The sequence below is a fragment of the Armigeres subalbatus genome, chromosome 3, assembly GCF_024139115.2.
Source record: "Armigeres subalbatus isolate Guangzhou_Male chromosome 3, GZ_Asu_2, whole genome shotgun sequence".
Lineage (NCBI taxonomy): Eukaryota > Metazoa > Arthropoda > Insecta > Diptera > Culicidae > Armigeres > Armigeres subalbatus.
Window position 1 is genome coordinate 235,281,321 of NC_085141.1, and position 23,039 is coordinate 235,304,359.

At 41.7% G+C, this 23,039-nt stretch overlaps 1 protein-coding gene across 1 annotated transcript; it reads right to left on the reverse strand.

The window, feature by feature from the left end:
- Window positions 1-14,033: 14,033 nt before the first annotated feature.
- LOC134226880 (uncharacterized) lies at window positions 14,034-21,743 on the reverse strand. The gene is made up of 2 exons (XM_062707954.1): window positions 21,681-21,743; window positions 14,034-15,300 (listed from the first exon to the last, which is right to left on the reverse strand). Exons 1-2 carry the CDS (start codon window positions 21,695-21,697, stop codon window positions 14,544-14,546), a joined length of 774 nt encoding a protein of 257 aa, XP_062563938.1. The 5' UTR covers window positions 21,698-21,743; the 3' UTR covers window positions 14,034-14,543.
- Window positions 21,744-23,039: the final 1,296 nt, after the last annotated feature.

Sequence of the window (23,039 nt, forward strand, 5' to 3'; positions counted from 1 at the left end):
AATAACTAAATCCTTCGAATTATTTTGGTGGGATTTTAACCCGTATTCTTTCTTTTGCAGACGTTTTCGACCGCAACCAGGCATGAACCTCGATATGAGCTCCCGTCCAGTATCTTCTTGGAAAATTTACAACAAATAGCGTAGCACTCGAAGAACCCGCTCATATGGTTCACCAACTCATGGTTAATTTCGCAAAGCTCACTGAAGAACTTCCAGGAGCAGCGGGATGAGGCTATCAAGGGCCCTGCCTGACACGGTCATTATAAAGCCAACAAATCTGCCATGATCACGTTACTGCTCGAGGTTACTCGTTATCAGCAGGAGAATTTATTCGACATGGAATTTTTCATTAGACGTTCGAGCCTAAGACGCAGAGGTAGAGGCCATCACTGAAGATGTGTGACTTGCAAGATTTATCTCGGAATGCGAAGGAGCTGGCGAAAGTTATTAGTTTGGCAGAAGTGTTACTTCAGGCGATGGATACCCGCGATCCGATTGGAACATAGACTGAATCCGAGTATCTTACAAAACAACTCTCCGAATAGGGTTTGAACAATGATTTCCTTGAACAGATAGTCAAAAAATCTGAAAATTGGTTGTAGGGAGACCTGATGAGGGTTTCCAAAGAAAAGTCGAGCGGGAATGTCTACGTGACTGACGAAATCGAATTGAAGAAGGATGGAAAACAGCATGGAGATTAATCTGAAACGACGGCCAAACATCGAAGCAACTTCTACAAGACCAATAACGTTATGAATTGAAAAAGGAACAAGAATATTGTATTTCACATATAAGAGTTAAATAAAATATAGCACAATAATAGCACGTGCCACTGGCGCTCTCTGATTGTCCCACACTTTTTAACGATCATTCGCTTTTGGGGGCGATCGCTTCTGTCAAATGAGCTAAGACACAACTCCGCTGCAATGTTAATACACGTAGGTTGGTAGCTGAGCTACGAAAACTTCGCGAGCCATTATGGGGGTGGCGGTAGTGTTCGATGAAATTTCATCATGGCATCGTGAGCAACAAATTTTAATTATTTTCCATGGGGTGACACGTCGGTTCGTCGGTGATACGACTGCTATTTGATAATTTTATTTCTTTGCGGGGGTTTGCCACGTTGCGTCGTAAGTCACGTTTACTTTGACATGTACCTAACATTATTCTGTGCTTATTCTACGTCTCGTGTGAGGTGAGACTTTTCGAATTGTATGTTCGACTCACGGGAGAATAGTTGAAATTTATATTTCTCGAGTCACCCGAAAAGTAAGACTAACACAGCTGTTTCTTTTACAGCAGATCTCATCTAAGCGAGTTCCGTAATGTTCATTTTGAATTTCCAGACTTTGACTCATCCATATTGAATCTGTTTTCTTCGAAATTCTACACAACTCGGAATCGATGATAATGATTGTTATTCTTTTACGTGAGTCGCGTCGCGTCGCATCGCTCGTCGCGTTTACTCTGGCTTGCCCCTTACTGGCGGGACTCTGAATAGAGTAGAAACCTCTGCACCAGGCCTTTGATGATACCGTTGCATAATTCCGTTCGAAGCAGTTTGCCAGCCGTACACAGAACATGTCGTCCAAGAAGACGCTGTTGCAACTGAATCAGAGGGAATTACGTTCATAGATAGTCAGAGAGGTCTCATGCTAACTAACATCGTAATCGTTTAAAGTCATTTTTGTCATTTTCTTGTCAGAGTCACATTATTTAGCCAGTTTTTATGCTATTCAGACGTCTACTGTCATTGTACGCGTTCAAAATCAACCAAAGCAGTTTATCCGACTCACATGGAACATGCTGCCCAAATGCTTCATCGTAGAAACTTTATTGTTTTTTATCAAATATAAGAAAGTGTTCAATTCCCGATTTATAAAAAATGACAAGCTAATAACTTTTGAAGCAGTTTTCCAGTCGCACAAGGATCATGTCGTCCATTAAGACACTGTTGAACTGGATCAAAAGACATTATATTTACAACATTAATAGATATTCTCTCCCATTATCTCATTCTTAATTATATAGATTGATGTGTACGATGTCATTTTTGTCTTTATGGTCAGAAGGTATGGGTTCCTCGAATTACTTTGTTCACCTAAGTTATTGGTTCTTCATGGTTTTTGTTCTGTGTCAATAGTACTATCAAACACAATGTAAGTTAGGTCTTGTAAAAAGTAGAAACTAATCGTGCATTTGGTCTATTTTATTGTTATTCCTTTGTCAAGGTAGTCTAAGACTATTATTATGTTCTAAGAAGTAGCTTAACCGTTTCTAAACTGTCAATATCTATAAAGTACTAATGATCAGCTATGAGTCAGCTATAGGATTCACTTTTCGGTGGCAAAGTAAAGCTTCATCACGCCTATTCCCTACTATTAGTAAAAATTATCGAGAATGAAGCCGTCATAAGATTGTTCATATACCACCATTATAATGTGTGGTATTTTTATTATGGCTCTTCGAAGTGAGACATAACAAAATAAGACTGGCACCACGTTCCTAGTTTTAAAAAAACTTCTACTCAGTGAATCCAGTAGTCATTTCCATGTCTTGAATACATTGTGTATCAATAAATGCCTAGCTAGCTAAGTATAAGCGTGGCTACGACTCATCGTCACAGGGAACGCATCAGAAAAGTATTGCCGAAAAGAAGAGAACTCACATCATTATCACTGATGAAAAGGCCTCTGCCTGATTGCACTACCATTCAAGGCTCCAAGACACGATGTCCGTTGGATCACATGCAAATGCCGTAAATTAGTGCGTCAATGCCAGATATGTAACGCGGCACCAAACAAAAATAGTCAACATGTGATACCACCACGACAGGATATGTCTTTGGTTGCCATCTCAGTGCTAATGGACCGACCACCGCGGCAAGGTAACATATCCGAGGGGAAGGAACTATAACGTTAATATATTATTATAACTAAAACGCGTTTTTCTCGCTCATTTTATGTTGGGGACCATATTTTTTTCGCACAGCAGTGTAAAACAAGTTGAAATGCATCATCAGAACGGGGCCTCCGAAATTGGGGCTTATTCAAAGTAATTTATCATGGGTGGTAGCCCCCCGAATCAGTTCATTATCGTAAAAACTACCGAGAAACGTCTCTCACGAGTCACGGTATGCTACCTGTCGAGAGTGTATACAGACATAGCCGTGCGGTAAGACGCGCAGCTACAAAGCACGACCATGCTGAGGGTGGCTGGGTTCGATTCCCGGTGCCGGTCAAGGCAATTTTCGGATTGGAAATTGTCTCGACTTCCCTGGGCATAAAAGTATCATAGTGTTAGCCTCATGATATACGAATGCAAAAATGGTAACCTGGCTTAGAAACCTCGCAGTTAATAACTGTGGAAGTGCTCAATGAACACTAAGCTGCGAGGCGGCTCTGTCCCAGTGTTGGGGATGTAATGCCAATAAGAAGAAGAAGATACAGACATAATAAGTGAGAGATTTTTTCATTCTCCTTCGGATTTAAACCCTGATTACTTTTGAATGTTCTTTCAAACGAAAGTTAATGCGCATTCTAGTTTACGCAATGGGGAGAAGATTTGGATGAATCGCACTCGTTCGAAAGTGTCAGTCGTCAGTCTTGGATTTACCTGGAAGAACCGAGATTTTCGATGTTATTTAAGTAGAGGAGTATGTAAATAACTAGATTAGGGATACGGCAGCTCATGGCTCTTCAAGTTTCTACCTAAGCAATAAGACAATTAGTTGTATAGGTGAATAAAGTAATTAAACAAATTGCAATTGTCTTCTTTATATCTAGTCAAATACGAGACACTGAATACTTAAGTCGTCTTATGACAGTGAAGGCGTTCCGCCTGTTACGCCTGAGATGTGCAAGCTGTGACAACTTGTTTCGTCTGTTGCTGCAGTTCGGCTGCACTGGTAGCGGATGCCACCGCTTGAGGTTGCTGTATTGTTACGATCGCTACGCTAATGATCCGCTAGACGTTTGCAATCGCACTGGGCTTGCAGTTTAGCGCTGTTGATTTTGCAATTCAGTCAGAATAGCCTGCTGCTGCTAGCTCCGGCGGCCACCTTAATGTTCCCGATGCTCTGAGTAGGAACATAGACTTCGGCCAACTGCATTTGCTTGTGCAGCCAAAGTTGCGGTCACAACCTGAAAATGTTGATGATAAATTTAAGGGTTATTAATGTCTGTGATCTAACTACAAAATCAATCACAATTCGATGTAGTAGAAAATCAAAACTCACTTGAACGGTCTGTCGTTGGTTGGCCTGTTGTGACACTGATAACGGAATGAACCGTCCGACACTGGTCTTACCCAGCACGATTTGTCCACCAGCGACAATAGATGCCGGCTGCGCATGACGGATAACTTGCTGTATCTGTTGAACAGTAACAGTTCCTGTAGGTAGATTATTGGGACCTTGCACGAAAAGCTGCATTGGTTGGGCACTTTTGCCGGCCACCTGCGTAATCTAAGTCATTTTTCCAGTCTTACGCTGAGCAGCAATGATTTGCTGTTGAAGATAAAGCTGTCGAACCTGACTCTTGATTGCTTTCAGTTGACCAGGTTTCAACTGAGACAACGTCATTCCAGTAACTGCTACTGCTCCCGATGAAGTTTTAACAAGTGTTGCAATTTGCTGACCGGTAGTTCCAGCCTATTGGACTTACACATTGGCAGGAGCAAAAACCCGTGTTTGGGGCATAAGTTACTGCTTGTGCTGTTGACTGATAATCTGCCGTTCCGCCATCATTTGCATCTCACCCTCAATAACCAGCCGAGCATCATCTGTTTCGTTCCAACCTGCTCAATGAACTGAGTTCTCTGTTGTCCAGGGGCAACTTGAACTGTGGATATTGTTCCTGCCTGTATTGTGGTAACAGCCGCTGCGGAACTAGTATTAATCGTAGCAACTGAGACCTTCTGCACGACTGCTTGCACTTGTACTGCCTGTCCTACCGTGCCTGTTTGGATGATGTTGCTGGGTGATAATGTTCTGATTTGAAGGGCTTGCGACTATGGCCTTCACAATTTGCTGCTGACTCGGGCTGGGGTCGAGACCACAGGCTGGGCGCGTCCGGCCTGTATATTGATGAGGCTTGCACAAGTGTTGCCACTGTCGGACTCGCACTGGTTCCAACACCACAGACGACGATCGTTGCTTGCTGAACTTGACCACCGCTGAAAATGGGGGTTTTCCCGGCATAATTTTTGTTTACTCGTACTGCAAGCATAGCTAATATTATTGAATTTTTCAAATAAATAAAATATGGGCGACTTACTGTATTCCATCATCCAGTTGATCCGACATCAGCCCCAGAAAGTCGCGTGAAGTGGTCCACTTCTGCCTTCTTGTATATGGCAGTGTATATTCTTCTGAACAATCAGGATCAGTTGATAGTGTTTACGCAGAGCGCAGATACTCGCGCTACAATGTCCATGCTCCCCGGAACGGTACTATCCGGTCGGTGGTAATACGGGAACCCACAAAGAAGCACGGAACGGAAGGATTGATGATGTTGACCATTTTCCTTTTCTACGCGATGACAGATCCACAGAAAACGAAAACATCGATGCTGTCAGTTGTGCACGGCGAGAAATTTACGCGCAAAAGTTAATACTGACAGCGTTTGGCTTAGCGTCTTTTCATTTGTATACCTAGAACTCTACACACCGATGGAGACTTCAAGCGCAACACGAAAAAAATCCTAGTGTCATGTCCCGGTTATTAGTTCCTGGTTTCGTTACGTTTTTAACAGGCACAACTCTACACACGTATAAAAGTTTAATCAAATTTTCGTGAAAAGATATAAGGTACACTGAGTAATAAAACGAACACTGAGAAAATATACAGACTTAATTTAAACTAAAAAAAAACATTTTCTGAGAAGAGGATGGATGTGAGGTGTGCATTATCACACCTCCTTGATATTCCTTCCCCTCGCTTTGGTCGAACACTATGTCGACTTGTGAGATGCACATTGTGCTGAACATTGTGTTGTATAATGTTGGTAGCACTGTCAACTGCGCACTTCCTGCATCGGCACCCTCATCGCTCATCCAGTTGGTTCAAGCGTTCGCAGAGGTAAGTCGTGTTCGGAGAAGACCGACGCTGGCAAATGGCGGGTGATTCCATATACGACGGCAAATGATAGCTCCGATCAAGACAAGCCATTTCGGGATTAAAGTACGCTTAGTGAGTTATTACAGGATCCTAGATGAATTTCCAAAGAAAACCATATACCTATGACGAACGACAGAAAAGAGAAACTTACGGGAGATTTTCTGGAGGAACTCCTTGAGTATGCACATACTGAACAATTACTAGTGTGTGGGGCGAGACAGCCCTGTTGTATACCGCTCTATATTATATACTGCCGTCTTGGTGTTGCAGCCAAGCACCGTTATCCCTCAGTCAGATGTCAACAGTGACCCGAGCAAGGCGAACCCTCCGCCGAGTGCAATGATGCGTAATGGGTGATTTCCTGGCACAGTAGCAGGTTACACATTTGGCGACAGTGGCAGGTTTTACTGCTCATTATTTTAGTATCACATTGTTTACTAACAATACTGTGTCATGGAAATCACCCACTACGCAGTCATAAGAAAAAATATAAATTCTAGACCATAAAAGTTGTTTACTTTCTTCCTTGTTTACGAAGAAAAAAATTTCAAGAATTGGCAGAATCGCAATAGTGTGTTGGTAAGTAAACACGGAGTATATTTTGCATCGTTATTCCTAAACCATATTCCCACCTTTGGGCTCTCGCGCCGAGCACTCAGCGTCAAAGTCGGAGACATGGGGATAGTTGTCGAATTGGTATTCCTGATTTTTTTGGCAACTGATGTCGATTAGTTATGTGAGTGCACCGATGTCAAAAAAATATAGCTTTTAGCTGAAAATTTGTATTGTCAAATGCAAGTATTATACATGTATGAGTAAATAATGTGCACAAATGATATATTGCGGAAACAGTCGCTGAAGACAAGTGTCAATGTTTTCATAGACGGAACGAAAATGTTCAATTCAAAAAAGTAATATTCGAAATTGAAACGATGCTTTGCGTGTTTTGAGGACCGCCAAGCTGGAATGATTTGCGTGATTTGAGGACCGCAGTGGCGTGTTTGGAGGACCGCCAAGTTGGAATGATTTGCGTGTTTTGAGGACCGCATTGCGTGTCTGGAGGACCGCCAAGTTGGAATGATTTGCGTGTTTTGAGGACCGCAGTGGCGTGTGTGGAGGACCGCCAAGTTGAAATGATTTGCGTGTTTTGAGGACCGCAGTGGCGTGTTTAGAGGACCGCCAAGTTGGAATGATTTGCGTGTCTTGAGGACCGCAGTGGCGTGTTTGGAAAACCGTCAAACTGGAATGATTTGCGTGTTTTGAGGACCGCAGTGGCGTGTTTGGAGGACCGCAGTGGGGTGTTTGGAGGACCGCCAAGTTGGAATGATTTGCGTGTTTTGAGGACCGCAGTGGCGTATTTAGAGGACCGCAGTGGCGTGTTTAAAGGACCACCAAGTTGGAATGATTTGCGTGTCTTGAGGACCGCAGTGGCTTTATTGGAAAACCGTCAAACTGGAATGATTTTGTTTTGAGGACCGCAGTGGCGTGTTTGGAGGATCGCCAGGTTGGAATGATTTGCGTGTTTTGAGAACCGCAGTGGCGTGTTTATAGGACCGCCAAGTTGGAATGATTTGCGTGTTTTGAGGACCGCAGTGGCGTATTTGGAAGACTGCCAAGTAAGGTTGGAATGATATGCGGGTTATGACGATTCGCTAGATATATTGGAAGAAAGGTTTGCGAGTTGGAATGCAGTGCACGTCATGGCGTGAACGTGTTGAAAGGGCAATCGTACATAGTTGAAATGATTTACAAATCATGAAAATCGCAATTATGCGTTAAAAGAATCTCAAGGAAGCTCGAAACAAGTTTTTGAAAATAGGGGGAGCAACAATGCCATGTTGAATGCATTGCCTGTTGATGCAAAGTATAATGCTACGTTTTAACAGCGCGAGTGAATTTATCAATTCAGTTGAATTCATTTAACTTGCCAAAGGTTCAAACTGTAACTCTCTTTTCGTTCAAATGAGTTGAAAGACGGAGTTTAAACGTTAAATTCAACTACAAGTCAATCGACTTGCTCAATTAACATCCGAAATTTTCCCAAGAGCTCAAAACATTTGAGATGGCCTTGAAGCAAACAGCAAACGTTGGAGAAGCTCATGTCACTGTTGAAGAGGCTGGAGAAGAGATTCGTCAGTCACAAGTCATGTGATTCCTTAGTGATGAACTCTAATTTTTGAAAAATCACTTTAATAAAGCTTAAAAAAAAAAAAAAAAAAAGTCATGTGATTGCAGCAACTTAATTGTGCCTGAATTTGGTCATATATAAGTTCCTGCGATATATGTGTAACATGTGCGCTGCTAGAGCGGACGGCGATTCCCACACGCCGACTAGAAGATTTATTCGTGAAAAGATCATTCTTTGAAGAACTAGGAACTCGAGAAGCGGATGTTTCGGAAAGTGGCAGCATATAAGAGGAGACCAGACAATCATCAGCATCCCATCATGAGCCGGTAAGGGTGCGACGCATTACTCGCATCAACTCCGAAGCTCCATCATTGCAGGAAGTTGAAGCGGCCATCCGAAGCATAAAATCCAACAAGGCTCCCAGGGTCGATCGCATTTCAGCAGAGATGCTCAAAGCTGACCCCACTATCCGTGCAAATGTTGCATCAACTATTCTGAAATATCTGGGACACCGCGGCTTTTCAGCGCCGACTGGATGCAGACCTTCACTAAGTGAAGGTTCTTAAAAAAGGGGATTTGACCTTGCGACATTTGGATAGGTATCATCTTACTGTGTATTGTTCTCAAAGTTCTGTGCAAAGTTATCCTAAATCGGATACACGACAATATAGACACGACTCTCCGACGACAGCAGGCAGGATTCCGCCCCGCAGGATCATGTGTGGACCATATTGTCACGCTCTGTATTATTCTGGAGCAGATAAACGAATTCCAAGTGTCATTTGGTATTCATTGACTACGAAAAAGCTGGACCAAGAAAACCCGTGGGGCGCCTTTAGACGCAATGGTGTTCCAGACAAAATCGTCGGCTCAGCGAATCGCAGTACGAAGCTTTTACGTTCAGAGTCTTGCATAACGGATCTTTGTCTGATTCCACCCGGGTAGTCGCTGGAGTGAAGCAAAGATATATTCTATCTTCGCTGCTGTTCCTTATCGTAATTGACGATATCATGGTGGGTACGATTGACCGTGTACCAAACCGTGGGCTGCTCTGGCAGCCTATTACTATGGAGCATCTAAACGACTTCGTTTTGGCTCAGGATTTTGCTCTACTAGCACAACGGCGCTCTGACATGCAGAGTCAGCTGAACGACATGGCCGAACACTCATCTACGGCGGGTCTCACCATCAACATCAACAAGGCCAATTCATTGTATATTAACACGAACAAACGCTCCAACTTTACAGTAGCCGGGCAAGCAGTGGAAAAGGTCGAAAACTTTCAATAACTTAGCAGCCAGTTAGCGCCGTACGGCGGAACCAAGATTGATATACGAGCACGGAAGGCTAGGCACGGATTCAAGAAGGCTAGGGCTGCTTCTGCAAGTTCACGGAATGAATGGAGATTCAATCAGATTAGTCAACGCACCAAATTTTGAATATACAATTTCAACGTGAAATCTGTGTTGCTTTACGCCAGTGAGACTTGGTGTGTATCAGCAGAGATCACGCAGAAACTGCAACTATTCATCAACCGATGCCTACGTTTTTTAATTCGGGCCTGGTGGCCTAATAACTGGATCTCGAATGCTGAGCTTCATCGATGTTGCCATCAAAAACCGATATTAACTGAAATTCGAGAGTGTAAATGGAGGTGGGTCTGCCACACATTACGAAATACCGGAGACGAAATCTCGCGTGATTTTTGAAAACGTCGTAAGTCCAAAAGAGAGGCTCTCTTTGTTTACTTTCTCTTTCGATTATTACAAAGCCATACTAACATTTACATTGGATTTTCCAGTACCGATCTGAAGAAAATAGCTTTGTCTAGTATGCTGAGGTGAAAATATTGCAACAAATTTTAAACTAGCCTAGATATTAGCAAAAAAAAAAGCGTAATGAAAGAGAGTCTCTCATTTGGACTTACGACGTTTTCAAAAATCACGCGAGAAATCTACAAGCAAGCAAGTGCTGGACTGGAATCCTACAGGACATTCTAGCAGAGACAGACCCAGGGGCTCGCGACGACATAGCCTCAATAAAGAAATAAAGGAATTCGATACGAATCTGACCTGGGCTTCTTCTTCTTCTTATTGGCATTACATCCCCACACTGGGACAGAGCCGCCTCGCAGCTTAGTGTTCATTAAGCACTTCCACAGTTATTAACTGCGAGGTTTCTAAGCCAGGTTACCATTTTTGCATTCGTATATCATGAGGCTAGCACGATAATACTTTTATGCCCAGGGAAGCCGAGACAATTTCCAATCCGAAAATTGCCTAGACCGGCACCGGGAATCGAACCCAACCACCCTCAGCATGGTCTTGCTTTGTAGCCGCGCGTCATAACCTGGGCTTATGTCAAGGCATAAGCGAGCAGCCGCTCGAGATCTTTTGCGTTGGACCTATACACCCCTAGGGGTACTCAGGACACATGAGGGAGTGAGTGAGTATCTTTGTTGGTACGGTGGAAGAAACTTACGTCTGCGCCATGGGATGTAATGAAGTGCATATAGTATAAAAGCTTTCTGTAATCGTTCCAGGCGAGCATTTTGCATGATATGGAGTCCAGATAGTAATACCATATTCTAAAGTATTTTGAGCAATCGAAACGTATAACGATTTAAGTCAATAAGCGTCAGTGAAAGTCCTCGTGTTACGCCTTATCATTTCCAAAGTAGCTTTGGTAATAACAATTGCGAAGTTCTCAGGAAAACTGAGCATACTATCAAGTGTCATACCCAAGTCCTTGACGAATGCAACTCGTTACGATATTCCCTATCGAGTATTAAACATTAGTTGACCATTAGCGAGAAATGGTAATTACGCTGCATTTTTTTGGCTTTTACTTCCATTTTGTGTGTTACGCACTAGATAAGCAAAGCATCCATGTCCATCTGAAGAGCACAGCAGTCCAGTCCAGTCCACAGCAGTTCACTACTCGATAAAATTTCAAGTCATCTGCATACATTACGAAGGGCAGATCGTTGACGAAGAGCACGAACAGTAGTGACCCTATACTGAGGGACCCCGGAATATACTGAAAAAGGTACAGAAAATGTTGAGCCAATTCTAACATATGCTCTATGATCAGTGTTCAAGATTGTCTCTTGTTTATGAGAAGAGCATTGCATTTAACAATGTAGAATATGGAAAAGTATGCAATGATTTAAATAGATGAGTCATGTCATTCACTAATAGTTTTTGTTAATAAGACCGGGTCTCCAGTAGCCTTGTGAGCAAAGGCATAGGATTGCCAATCCGGAAATGGCGAGTTCGTTTCTCGGTCCGGACTAAGGTGTTATCGGGTGGGAAGCATTTTCGGGATCCTGAGCATAGTGTATCCATTGTTCTTGCAAGACAAGATACATATTCATGCAATGTCGGGTATAACAAGGGAGTTAGGACTAAGTCCCAGTTGGAGTGTAGTCCCGCATAATGAAAAACGACATACCATGCAGTCAAAATTACATGTGCGTTATAAGATATATTGTCACTATTCACTTCATTGTTAGCATACAATTTTAAGCTTGATTCACCATACCAACCCTACAGCAACACTTACTGTTAATACATAACATGCTGTCGATGTGTTATTATATAGTTCTTCAATTGTACATCTACCAACTGATGTATAGTACATCAAAAATTTTGTTCGAAAAAACGACCGGATTTAATTATACTTAACCGCCCATTACTCATATGGTCGTTTAGCCATTTACCATCTGAGCTACTGTTGAAACAGTATATGAGACTGTTCATTTATAGTTAACTACTATTAGTGAGACCATCGCTACAATAGCACTTATTCTCTTCAATTATAACAGATGCGGTCTACTTATGGTCCATGATTATGCGGGGTGCCATTGAAGAAGTAGAGGTCCGGCATATCACGACTCACGCTTGATGTGTGTATTTCGATGTTTTCTGTTTTTTTTTCAACAGAATTCTAAGATAAACTATAAGATTACTCAAGGCGACGATCGATGCTCAAGACAGAGAGTAACGGCAAGCAAATCGGCAAATCGTTGATGCTTTGATACGTAACTTTGGCACGAACAAATGGAGGAAACCTGAACAGGTCGAAGACGATGGAAGTGAATTTAAATAAAAAAGACAAGTTATTATTGCAGAACACCGTGCAAAAACACCAACACTAAACACAATCCGGAGAGAAAGGGGGATGTGTGGGGCGAGACAGCCCTGTTGTATACCGCTCTATACTATATACTGTTTATGCCGTCTTGGTGTTGATGATGAGCAAGCAGCCAAGCACCGTTATCCCCCAGTCAGATGTCAACATTGCCTCCGCCGAGTGCAATGATGCGTAATGGGTGATTTCCTGGCACAGTAGCAGCACAGATAACAGATATTGAGGCTGGTATCCGATACGTGTGCAAACATCGGCAACCGTTAATTCAAATATATTTAAATTGGGACCGCGTTTGGCAAACGATTGGAGATGGCGCAAGGATAATTTTTATTGAAAACGCAGCCCAACTGCTGCTGTCAAATGCATTGGCTGCGTTCGACGGTTGTTAACCAGCTGCGTCCGCGTGTACTGCCGCAATCAGTTGAGTAGATGGCAGTAGTGGGCCAACGTATATCAATCCAAAAATTTACACAGGATTTTCAATAAAATTTGTTCTAGCCTAAATATCTGTTATCTGTGGTAGCAGGTTACACAACTAGCACCTTCTGAGCCCGCTTCTGAGGGATTCCTGGAAGACCTACTACTACCTATGAATATTGTGGGCTCTAGCTGGCGCCGGTGTATATCGCAGCTCTAAATACTTTTGCTGATCTAAATACTTTCATTTCCCTTGCTATTTAATTACATAGACCGAAATTGTTCTGAAAAAGAAAAAAAGGCAAGCTGGCGGCCATTACCGCTCGCGAAAAACTGGATAGAAATTTAGCAACCCATTATGGGGCGCCAAATTTGGAAACTCACGGCTAATTTTTGAGTAACGTTCTCATTTTACATTCCGTTTAGATACTACCGGTGTAGAAGTTTTTCCCTATATAGGGCCCGAAAATAGCGATAGGGACCCAAATGGGGACTCGCATGGAGGTGCTCTTAGCCATCCGGCATGAACATGCGTAAAATGTTGATGATCAAATTTCGTATCCACTATCGCACTATATGTAATTCCACAGATAACAGACATCCAGGCTAGAACACATTTTACTCAAAAAGCTGTGTAAATCAAAGTACGTTAGAATACTGACTGTGGCAATACGTCGTTTGGTGGCGCTAGGTGTCTTTCATGACGTCGTGCGTACTAGCTGTCACATTCCACCAAACAAACATTGCGCGCCAAAATGATACCAAGCTTGCCGCCTCTTCCAGCACATGCTAACTATTGATGTTTATTTTTCATGCACTATGTAACCAATAAGGTTAAAAAACAAATTCAGCAAAACGTATTTTCATACCTTCAAGCAATTTGATTGTATTACCATAGTATCTACAGTTTCTGCTATAGCCACTTCCCATATTGGTGAATAAATATATGCCGAAGAGATATAATTATTCTCTGCCGGAAACGCTAGTTAGATTCCTATACATAACCCGAATTGAAATACTAAAAGGGACATGAATGATAGAAAAATCATAAACATACTTGAGCACAAATTATGGCCTTTTCAAAATGTTTGGGAGCTGGTCCTTACCTTCCTTTCGACGTGGACTGTATTACGTTGAGTTGGTGATGATTCCTGGTAGTTTATGTTGTGTGTACTTGGCTCGGCTTATTTTTATTATTCCTTCGGTGTTTCGGTTCTTTGGTTTCGTCAACAAGGCAACCTTTCACATTCACATAATTTATTTACAGTCCATTACACATTACATTTTATACACAAACTACACTTTATTGCATGACAGAAAACTACATTTAATCTTACTAGCTAAACACAATTCTTGGGTCAAGTTTCCATAAAAATTGGTTTCAGACTCCGTCTGATCCGATCGGCAACGTATCCAACTTAATAGTCCTGTCCATTCGACTGTGTTGGTCGACAATCGTATTTGTCTTCGGCTTGCATATGAAGTAATGCGCAGTGGATGCACTTTCATTAGTCGAGCCAGATCGCACCGAGGGGTTCATCGATAATTTGGTCGTTGATCCGTAGACATTCCCGCCCACCCTGAAATAGCTGGGATTTCTGAAACAAAAGAAAAGAAACTCTCGTGCGCAGATGGATGGATTTGACTGATTTTGGCTATGAGCTTCGGGTAAAGAACGCCAGTTTTACTCTATCGGTAGGCATATAATTTTCCTTTCCTTTTCTTCGTCTATCCTGTTGAACAATTCATCGGAAGACGACTTCGTTTCTCCTTCATATCGACTGCTGTATTACAAACAATGCGGTAGTTATTGCATGGCCTGTCCACACATCCGGATACCACCCATCCGAAAACTGATTCCGTGAGCGTAGGAAGTCCTTTTCCAAGCAGTACCTCATCTCCGTTTTTATAAAATGTGAAGAAGTGTTGTATCCCTAATACTAAATCAATGGCCTGTGATGTAAAAAAGGATGGGTCCGCTAATCTCACACCATCTGGGAGTTCCCATCCAGTAGTGTCCACATTAGTTGTGGGTAGGTTCGCTGTCACTTTTGGTAGCAATAGGAATTCCATTCTTCGTGAGAAGTCTGTGACACGCGATTTGATCGTGACTGTGGTTCTCCCCTTTACTTGAATGTTGGCTTGTCCAATTCCATTAACCTTGACATCGACATGATGCCTCTGGACATTCAGTTGTCGTGCCAGCTTCTCCGTCATGAAGTTGCATTCGGAACCAGAATCTAATAGAGCCCTTGTTGGAACACAGACTCCATCTTCACCTTGGACTAGAACTACGGCCGTTGCAAGAAGTACCGACGATTTGTGATTGTTTGAAACATTGGATGATACTTGGGTTGGTGTTTGGGGAGACCTCGTACCTTTGGATTGAAAACTAGTGCCCACTGCAGAAGCTCGAGCGCTCGGAGACCCGTTCCCATATCCGTTTGACGATGGTTGGAAGCAAACCAATGTATGGTGCTTGCCCCTGCAGTTCCGGCATGAGAATTGAGAGGGGTGTGGTAATAGATACGAAATATAAATTGACAAATTAAATAATTATTATTTATATAAGAGATTAGAGCAATTGGAACACAACCCCTTTACAGATGATACTCTATACAAACAAAATGTGATCTAGATCACTATCCTTGATAAGCTTTGGTAGAAATTTCTTCCTGACTTTTATCTAGATAAGTTCTCTTTAGACCTGGTGATAGTTGAAGGGCTCTTTGGAGAGTTTATGTAGAGTCAAAGGAAATATAGGAAAAGATGACTCAGTCTTTTGAGGATAGCTAACAGCGACGGACGCGAAATGGAGCACCAGGAGGAACATTCGGCTGCTATGGTTTCGGCTGGCGCATACGTTAGCATGGCCAGCCATGAAGAACGCCTTCTAGTTGAAGATGGCGTCACTTTGTCCGTTCAATCCGGTTCTTCGGTCGGCGGTTACGACATTGGCCCAGCCGGTAGCGCAACCGAACCACCGAAAGCGTAAGTATTTCCAATAAGGAATTAGATTAATCTAGAAACTAAAAAACGGGGTGATTGAAAAATAATTACCGGCCGGTAGTTGAAGGCCGGAAGAGGTAGAGAAAAAAAAAAAGAGAAATGGGAAAATGATTGATCGGAAAATAAATGGTCGGAAAAAAAATAATTGATCAAAAAATAATTGTTAAAAAAAATAGTTGATTGGAAAAAATACATGAAAAATGTGAGAATTTGGTTGGTGTAAGCCGTGAGAGTTAAAGAAAAAAAAGAGGAATGAAAAAAAAAAAATGAAAGAAAAAATAAATGGTCAAAAATAATTGTTGAAAAAATAGTTGATCAAAAAAATAATTGATTAAAAAAATACATGATTCAGCTGAAAACATAAGAGACAAAAAAAAAATTGAAGTCAAATTTTCTGAAGTACGGATAAATCATAAGAAATGCGGATAATGGTAAATGAAAAAAGTGAGAACAAAACGACAAAGTAAATGAAATAGGTGCACAGAAACAAACATAATTGAATTGCAACCCTTCCAAAGAAAATATATTTATCTAGAAATTTTGCTTGTTTCAGAAAAATTTCAAAAAAGAAATTAATTAAAGAGTTGAAGGAGGCGGTGGAGAAGAACAATTTCCTCCGAGAACAAGTGACAAGACTATCCGCTGATCAAAGTGTGAGTAATGGTTCTATCGGCACTACTAGAGAAGAAATGACAGATGCCAGGCAAGGCTCCTTGTTTCTTGCAACTATGAATAGCTGGACTCTAGGTACACTCAACGTTCCGGAGTGTATACCAACTGAAGGCGAAACTGAAATTGATAAGCGAGCATATGAATTTTGGAAAGAGACTTTGATTGCTTCACTGCAACTCGTCAACTCAGCTGATGAGATGGCTAAATTTGGAGTTTTCAAGATAAAAGCGGGAACGAAACTGCGAGAAATTTTCAGCACAACGGTTTCAGCCCCAGGAATGCCTGATGAGAAATCAGAGCCGTTCTCGAATGCTTTGGCACGGCTGGATGATTATTTCGGTTCCAGAGCTTATATCTTGTCCCAACGCGGTAAGCTGATGAACTTGTCTCAGGCATTAAACGAAAGTAGCATAGAGTTCGTCCGACGAGTGGCTACTACAGCCAAGTTATGTAGCTATGGTAGAGAGGAAGAAATGGAGGCCGTTGTTCGCGTAGTAACTAAGGGTGCAAGCGATAGCAGGGTTCGCATACTTGCTCACAGGAATTGGGTGAAGCAAGGAAGCATGAAAGATCTGATCGACTTGGTACGAGATCGGGAATTGGAGAAAGCAAATGAAGAGGAGTTCCAAAGAATCCATCGCCGAGACGAACCAGCGGTCATAGCCGCAGTTTCGCAGAATGTTTCGGAGTTTCAAACACAACGACCAACAAACTTCCAAGCGAACTGGAGAGGGAGAGGAGTGCCTCGCGGTTATCGTGGTGTCAGAAGCGCTGCCAGGGGATTTAACACAGGAGTACTACGTAATCAAAGCGGATCTAGTTGTTGGAGATGTGGTAGTTTCTCCCATCGATCCTTCACTTGCCCAGCAGCTGGTAAAGTGTGTCACACGTGTGGTCGTATGGGCCACATTGCTCGCTTGTGCACATCGTCGAATCAGCAAATCCGACGTAGATCTTGGAAACGACCAGCAGAATCCGAAGAGCAAGGAAGGATCAAACAAATCGCAGCTGTAGATAGCAAAGCTGAGCATCTTGAACCAGTCACCAAGGTACATGAGATTGATGAGGAACCAGAGTAATTCAGTAATAACTCATTTTGATAAATAACTGTTGAATTTTCTGCATTTGAATTTATTTTGTCATTTTATCGTTTCACAATTTCTGAAATAAAAAAAAAAAAAATCAATATTAATAAATGAACAAACTGACTTATTTAGAAACGAAATACGCTGTTTTATAAAACCTTTAAAAAAAAAAGGAAACAATCCATAAATGTAGTTGTATTAACGTCGCAATGAGTTTGATCATATTAAACTGAATTACGTTGCTCCAAGGCAATCAATGGTCGAATATATGAAAACACGAAATAAAATACATAATTTGATTGTTTACAGAAAGTGCGTTTTGAAAGCCAACAAGAACCTAGTCATGAGATAGATAGCGTACAACCACACTCGTCGATCTTCTCATTTGATGACGCTATTGTGACCGGTCGAGTAGCAGGAGTCGAAGCCCAGTTCGTAATAGATTCAGGTGTGTCAAGCATTTCTACACATTACAAAATGATGTTTGCCATCTTTTCTGCTATTTATCCAGGCGCTCAGGTGTTCACTATAACGATTAAGTCGTTTGATCAATTTATGGCCGACCAACAAGCTGCTTCTCATATTATAGCCCTAGCATACACCACTGACAAACCTTTGAAAGCATACGCCTCGGTCAATTATATAAAAGTATTGGCCACATTTTCAGCCGAACTTTTTATTTCGGAAGAGCGACCAATCACCATTGAGAAATTCTACACGGAAGAAAAAAAGTACCCAAAATTGAGTACTTTTAAACTTACTTTTGAGTTATTTTTTCTCTTCGCTTTCATCCACTCTTTCTTTTGTTGTCAAAAACAAAGAGCCAAACAATCCAACGACGCCATTTCAATACGGGAAGCCAATTTTGAGTTTTATTACCTGAGGTCGAAATTGAGTGAATTAAACTTAAATTTGGGTCAATAAATTTTCCGTTGGGTACTTTTTTAACATGGGAGTAAAGGCAAACTACTTCGACCCTACTTACTCAATTTTGGCTTCCCGTACGGATGTTCGAGGTTGGGTGAATTAAACTCACTATTGGGTAGTTTATTTCTTCCGTGTACGTTGTCGATGAAAAGCGAGCACTACTTGGGTTTAATACAGCGATCAGGTACAGTGTGCTTGACATTGGGTTGAAAGTACCAATACAGTGTAATCAATTGATGCAAACCCAGTGTAACTCGGAAGCCGCTAGAGTCGAGCGAACGGTTCAATGCAAGGAATTCCCGAAGTTCAATGTTCCTCCGGTAACGTTAAGATATGACCCAAGTATTCCACCATCGAGGAACGTGTATACCAACATTCCAATGGCATTCAAGGAGTTGACTAAACAGAAACTAAATGATCTGTTAACATCGGGGATAATAGAGGAAGTGACTACAGAGATGGACAGATCATTCTGTTCATCCTTGCTCGTAGTCCCCAAAGGCAAGGACGACGTTCGACTTGTGATTGATTTAAGGGTCCAAATCAAAGCATCCATAGAACCCTTTTAAGATGCCTACATTTGAATCCATTCTAATGGAACTCCACGGAGCGAAATGGTTCTTCAACCATTGATTTGAGAAGTGCTTTTTCCACATAGAGTTGGATGAAAATTCCCGTCACCTGACGAATTTCTTTTCGGGGATGGACTCTACCGATATAAAAGACTTCCTTTTGGACTATGTAATGCCCCTGACATTTTTCAGGAGGTATTGCAAACTATTGTTCTTGCCGACTGTGAAGGGAAAGTGAATTATTTGGATGACATAATGGTTTTTGGAAAAACGAAGGACGAACACGATAGGAACTTGGCGAAAGTTTTGGCTTGTTTGAAGAACCATAATGCATGCATCAACGAAGAAAAATCCATGTTTGGACAGCAGGAAGTATCGTTTCTAGGATTCGTGGTATCGTCCGATGGTTGGAAACTAGAGGAAGGGAAGATCACCGCACTTCAGAACTTCAGGAGCCCAGAGACTTGCTGAAGTGAAAAGCTTCTTGGGGCTCTTTAACTTCATCGAGAAATTCATTCCCAACAGAGCTCAAAGGACGTGGAAGTTACGACAATTGGCCAAGTCCGAAAGCTTCTATTGGAACGCCGAATTGGAGGAAGAATTCTTGTTCTTGAAAAACGATGCATGGAAAACTGTTACTACCTTAGGCTACTACAGCAGGTTTGATAAAACGGAGATTTATGTGGACGCCTCTCCGTACGGTCTGGGAGCCGTCCTAGTTCAGCAGGATAAGGAAAGCAATCCTCGAGTTATAGCTTGTGCCTCAAAGGCCCTTACTCTTCCTGAACAGAAATACCCCCAGACACAGAAAGAAGCGTTGGCTATGGTCTGGGGTGTGGAAAAATTTTCGATGTACTTAATGAGCACATCCTTCACTATCTGAACTGATTCGGAGGCCAACGAATTTATTTTCAATGGTTCTCATCGTATTGGTCGCAGAGCAGTCACCAGGGCGGAGTCTTGGGCGTTAGGATTGCAGCCGTATAGCTTTACGGTGAAAAGGATACCAGGAAATTCAAACCTTGCAGATTCTCTCTCCCGTCTGGTCAAGCAGAATGTGCCAGATAGATCCTTCGATGATGATGCAGATGACAAACATCTGCTGTACTACCTTGATTGCGGAGCAATGGAGATTTCATGGAATGAAATAGAAGCGCTTTCCGAAAATGATGCAGAGATTTGCAAAGTCAAAACAGCTATGGATACTGGAGAGTGGATAAACGAGTTGAAGATGTACCAGCTCCAAGCGAAGGAGCTTAGAATCATCGGAAGTATAATATTCAAAAATGACAGAATCGTTCTTCCTATAACACTGCGCCGAAAGGCAATAGTTTCCGCCCACCAGGGGCATATGGGAGTATCGTCGACAAAACGCATAATGCGTGAATATTTCTGGTGGCCAGGAATGAGCACCGAAATAGAGCTGTATGTGAAAGCTTGCGAAACGTGTCTTCTACTGTCAAAAAGAAACCCTCCGGTTCCTTTGATTAGTAGAGAACTTCCGCGCAACCCATGGGAAGTTCTGCAAATCGATTTCTACACCGACAACGAGTTTGGTTACGGCGAGTTCCTAGTTATTGTGGACATTTACTCCAGGTATCTACATGTCATTGAGATGAAGTCGATAAATGCAGAAGCTACTGTTCAAGCCTTAAACAAAGTTTTCATGATTTGGGGGTATCCGTTGGTCATTCAGAGTGACAATGGGCCCCCATTTCAAAGTGACAATTTCATTAAGATATGGGAGAATAGAGGAATCAAGATTCAAAAATCAATCCCATTGAGCCCTCAGTCCAACGGGGCAATCGAACGTCAAAATCAAGGGATCAAGAAGGTTTTGGCGGCGTCTAGGTTGGATAAAACGGATTGGAGAAAGGAACTTGAAAAATACGTTCACTCCCATAATAAAGTGCGGCCCCTTTCACGTTTTGGTGTAACGCCATTCGAACTATTAGTAGGATGGAAACATCGTGGCACATTCCCATGTCTATGGGAAAATAATTTGTCTTCCCGACTAGATCGTGAAGACATAAGGGAAAGAGATGTTTTGGCAAAACATGAGAGCAAAATGTACGCCGATGCTAGACGTGGTGCTAAGACATCCGATTTACAGGTTGGAGATAGAATCGTTTTAGCACAATCAAAACGACTTAAATCAGATCCTAACTTTGGTCCGGGAAGGTATACTATTCTTGCTAGAGATGGAGCGAAAATTGTTGTTCGGAGTGACCAAGGCGTAGTATATTCCCGCAACATTGGAGATGCGAAACGAGTTGTGGAAACCGCTGAACCCATCTCGGCGAATCCAGAGCATACTGACGACATTGCAGCTGAGTGTATTGCACCAGATAATAATCCATCTAACAGTGAAGCTGGGAATACAAAGGATATTAAATTAGATGCCGATAATCAGGTAGCTGATGAAGCGCTTCGACTGAGACGAAACACAAAAATGCCGAGTAAGTACAAGGACATGGTGCTGTATAATGTTTACGATTAACACATGATTAATTCAAGTTTCACACTAAAATGGTCAAATAAAATGTTATAATACTGGTGATATTGTGGTCTTATTATTACTAACCGAAACGGTGATTTACCTACTTGTACCAGACATAAGTTGAATAAAATGATGTTCCACCGAAAGCCTATTTTAAAGTGCATTTTAAACAACTATGTGATGACGGATGATATCCATGTAAACAAAGTAAAGCAGGTAAGCTACTGATAGCCAGTTGAACCGTGAATGTCTGATGGAGATGTCGTTTACCTTGTTCTTACATATTCCACACTGTTTTTTTTTTGGTGCGATGTTCACGTATTCCCATACAGTTTTTCACGATTATTTTATAACCGTCCCGAATAGAAAAATCGTGCTGAGATTGGCGTTTGACGTTGACCTGATGTTGACAGCGTGTGAAACGATGTGAAACGTTTGAGAGCATTCGCAAAAAAAGGCCTATTGGGAAAACAAATAGTACACGGAAACGAATCAATAAATACACAGTGATTGATTTTTACTCACTTAAATACAATGATAACGGATAGTCACGCAAAGAACATTGCAGTCGAAACCTTGGTCGAAACTACCATTCCGAATGGTAAAATTTACTGAAATTTCATTGTAGTATTAAAAACAGAGCGTAGTCTACAAAATAGTAGCTTTTACCACGGATTTTTTTCTTCTGTATGTGCACACATTTTTTATTTTTTTATATAGACTCAACATACATGTTTCTGAAGTAAACTCAAAACCAGTATATGCTTGTAATAGTTTGTTGAACAGGTTTTTACAATTCGTAAGACTACATGATCTTCTTGCGCAACATTTTCGTTAATGATGTTGTTATATAAAACACTCCACAATGATGTAGCAAGCACATGTTATCAAGTGCTACATATTATCAATTTTATTTATACAGCAACTAGCTGACCCGGCGAACTTTGTCTAACCCAAAACTGATCGATTTGGTGATATATTTTTTTTACGTACACATTTTTTTCTAAACAAAAAACAAACCAATTAGTCAAAATAATTATATAGATGAATCATGTTATTTCCGATTATTTAGTTCTCGAGGAAATTTTTTACCCAGAGTAGAGGAGAGGGGGATTGTGGTAATAGATACGAAATATAAATTGACAAATGAAATAATAATTATTTATATAAGAGATTAGAGCAATTGGAACACAACCCCTTTACAGATGATACTCTATACAAACAAAATGTGATCTAGATCACTATCCTTGATAAGCTTTGGTAGAAATTCTTCCTGACTTTTATCTAGATAAGTTCTCTTTAGACCTGGTGATAGTTGAAGGGCTCTTTGGAGAGTTCTTGTAGAGTCAAAGGAAATATAGGAAAAGATGAGTCAGTCTTTTGAGGATAGCTAACAGCGACGGACGCGAAATGGAGCACCAGGAGGAACATTCGGCTGCTATGGTTTCGGCTGGCGCAT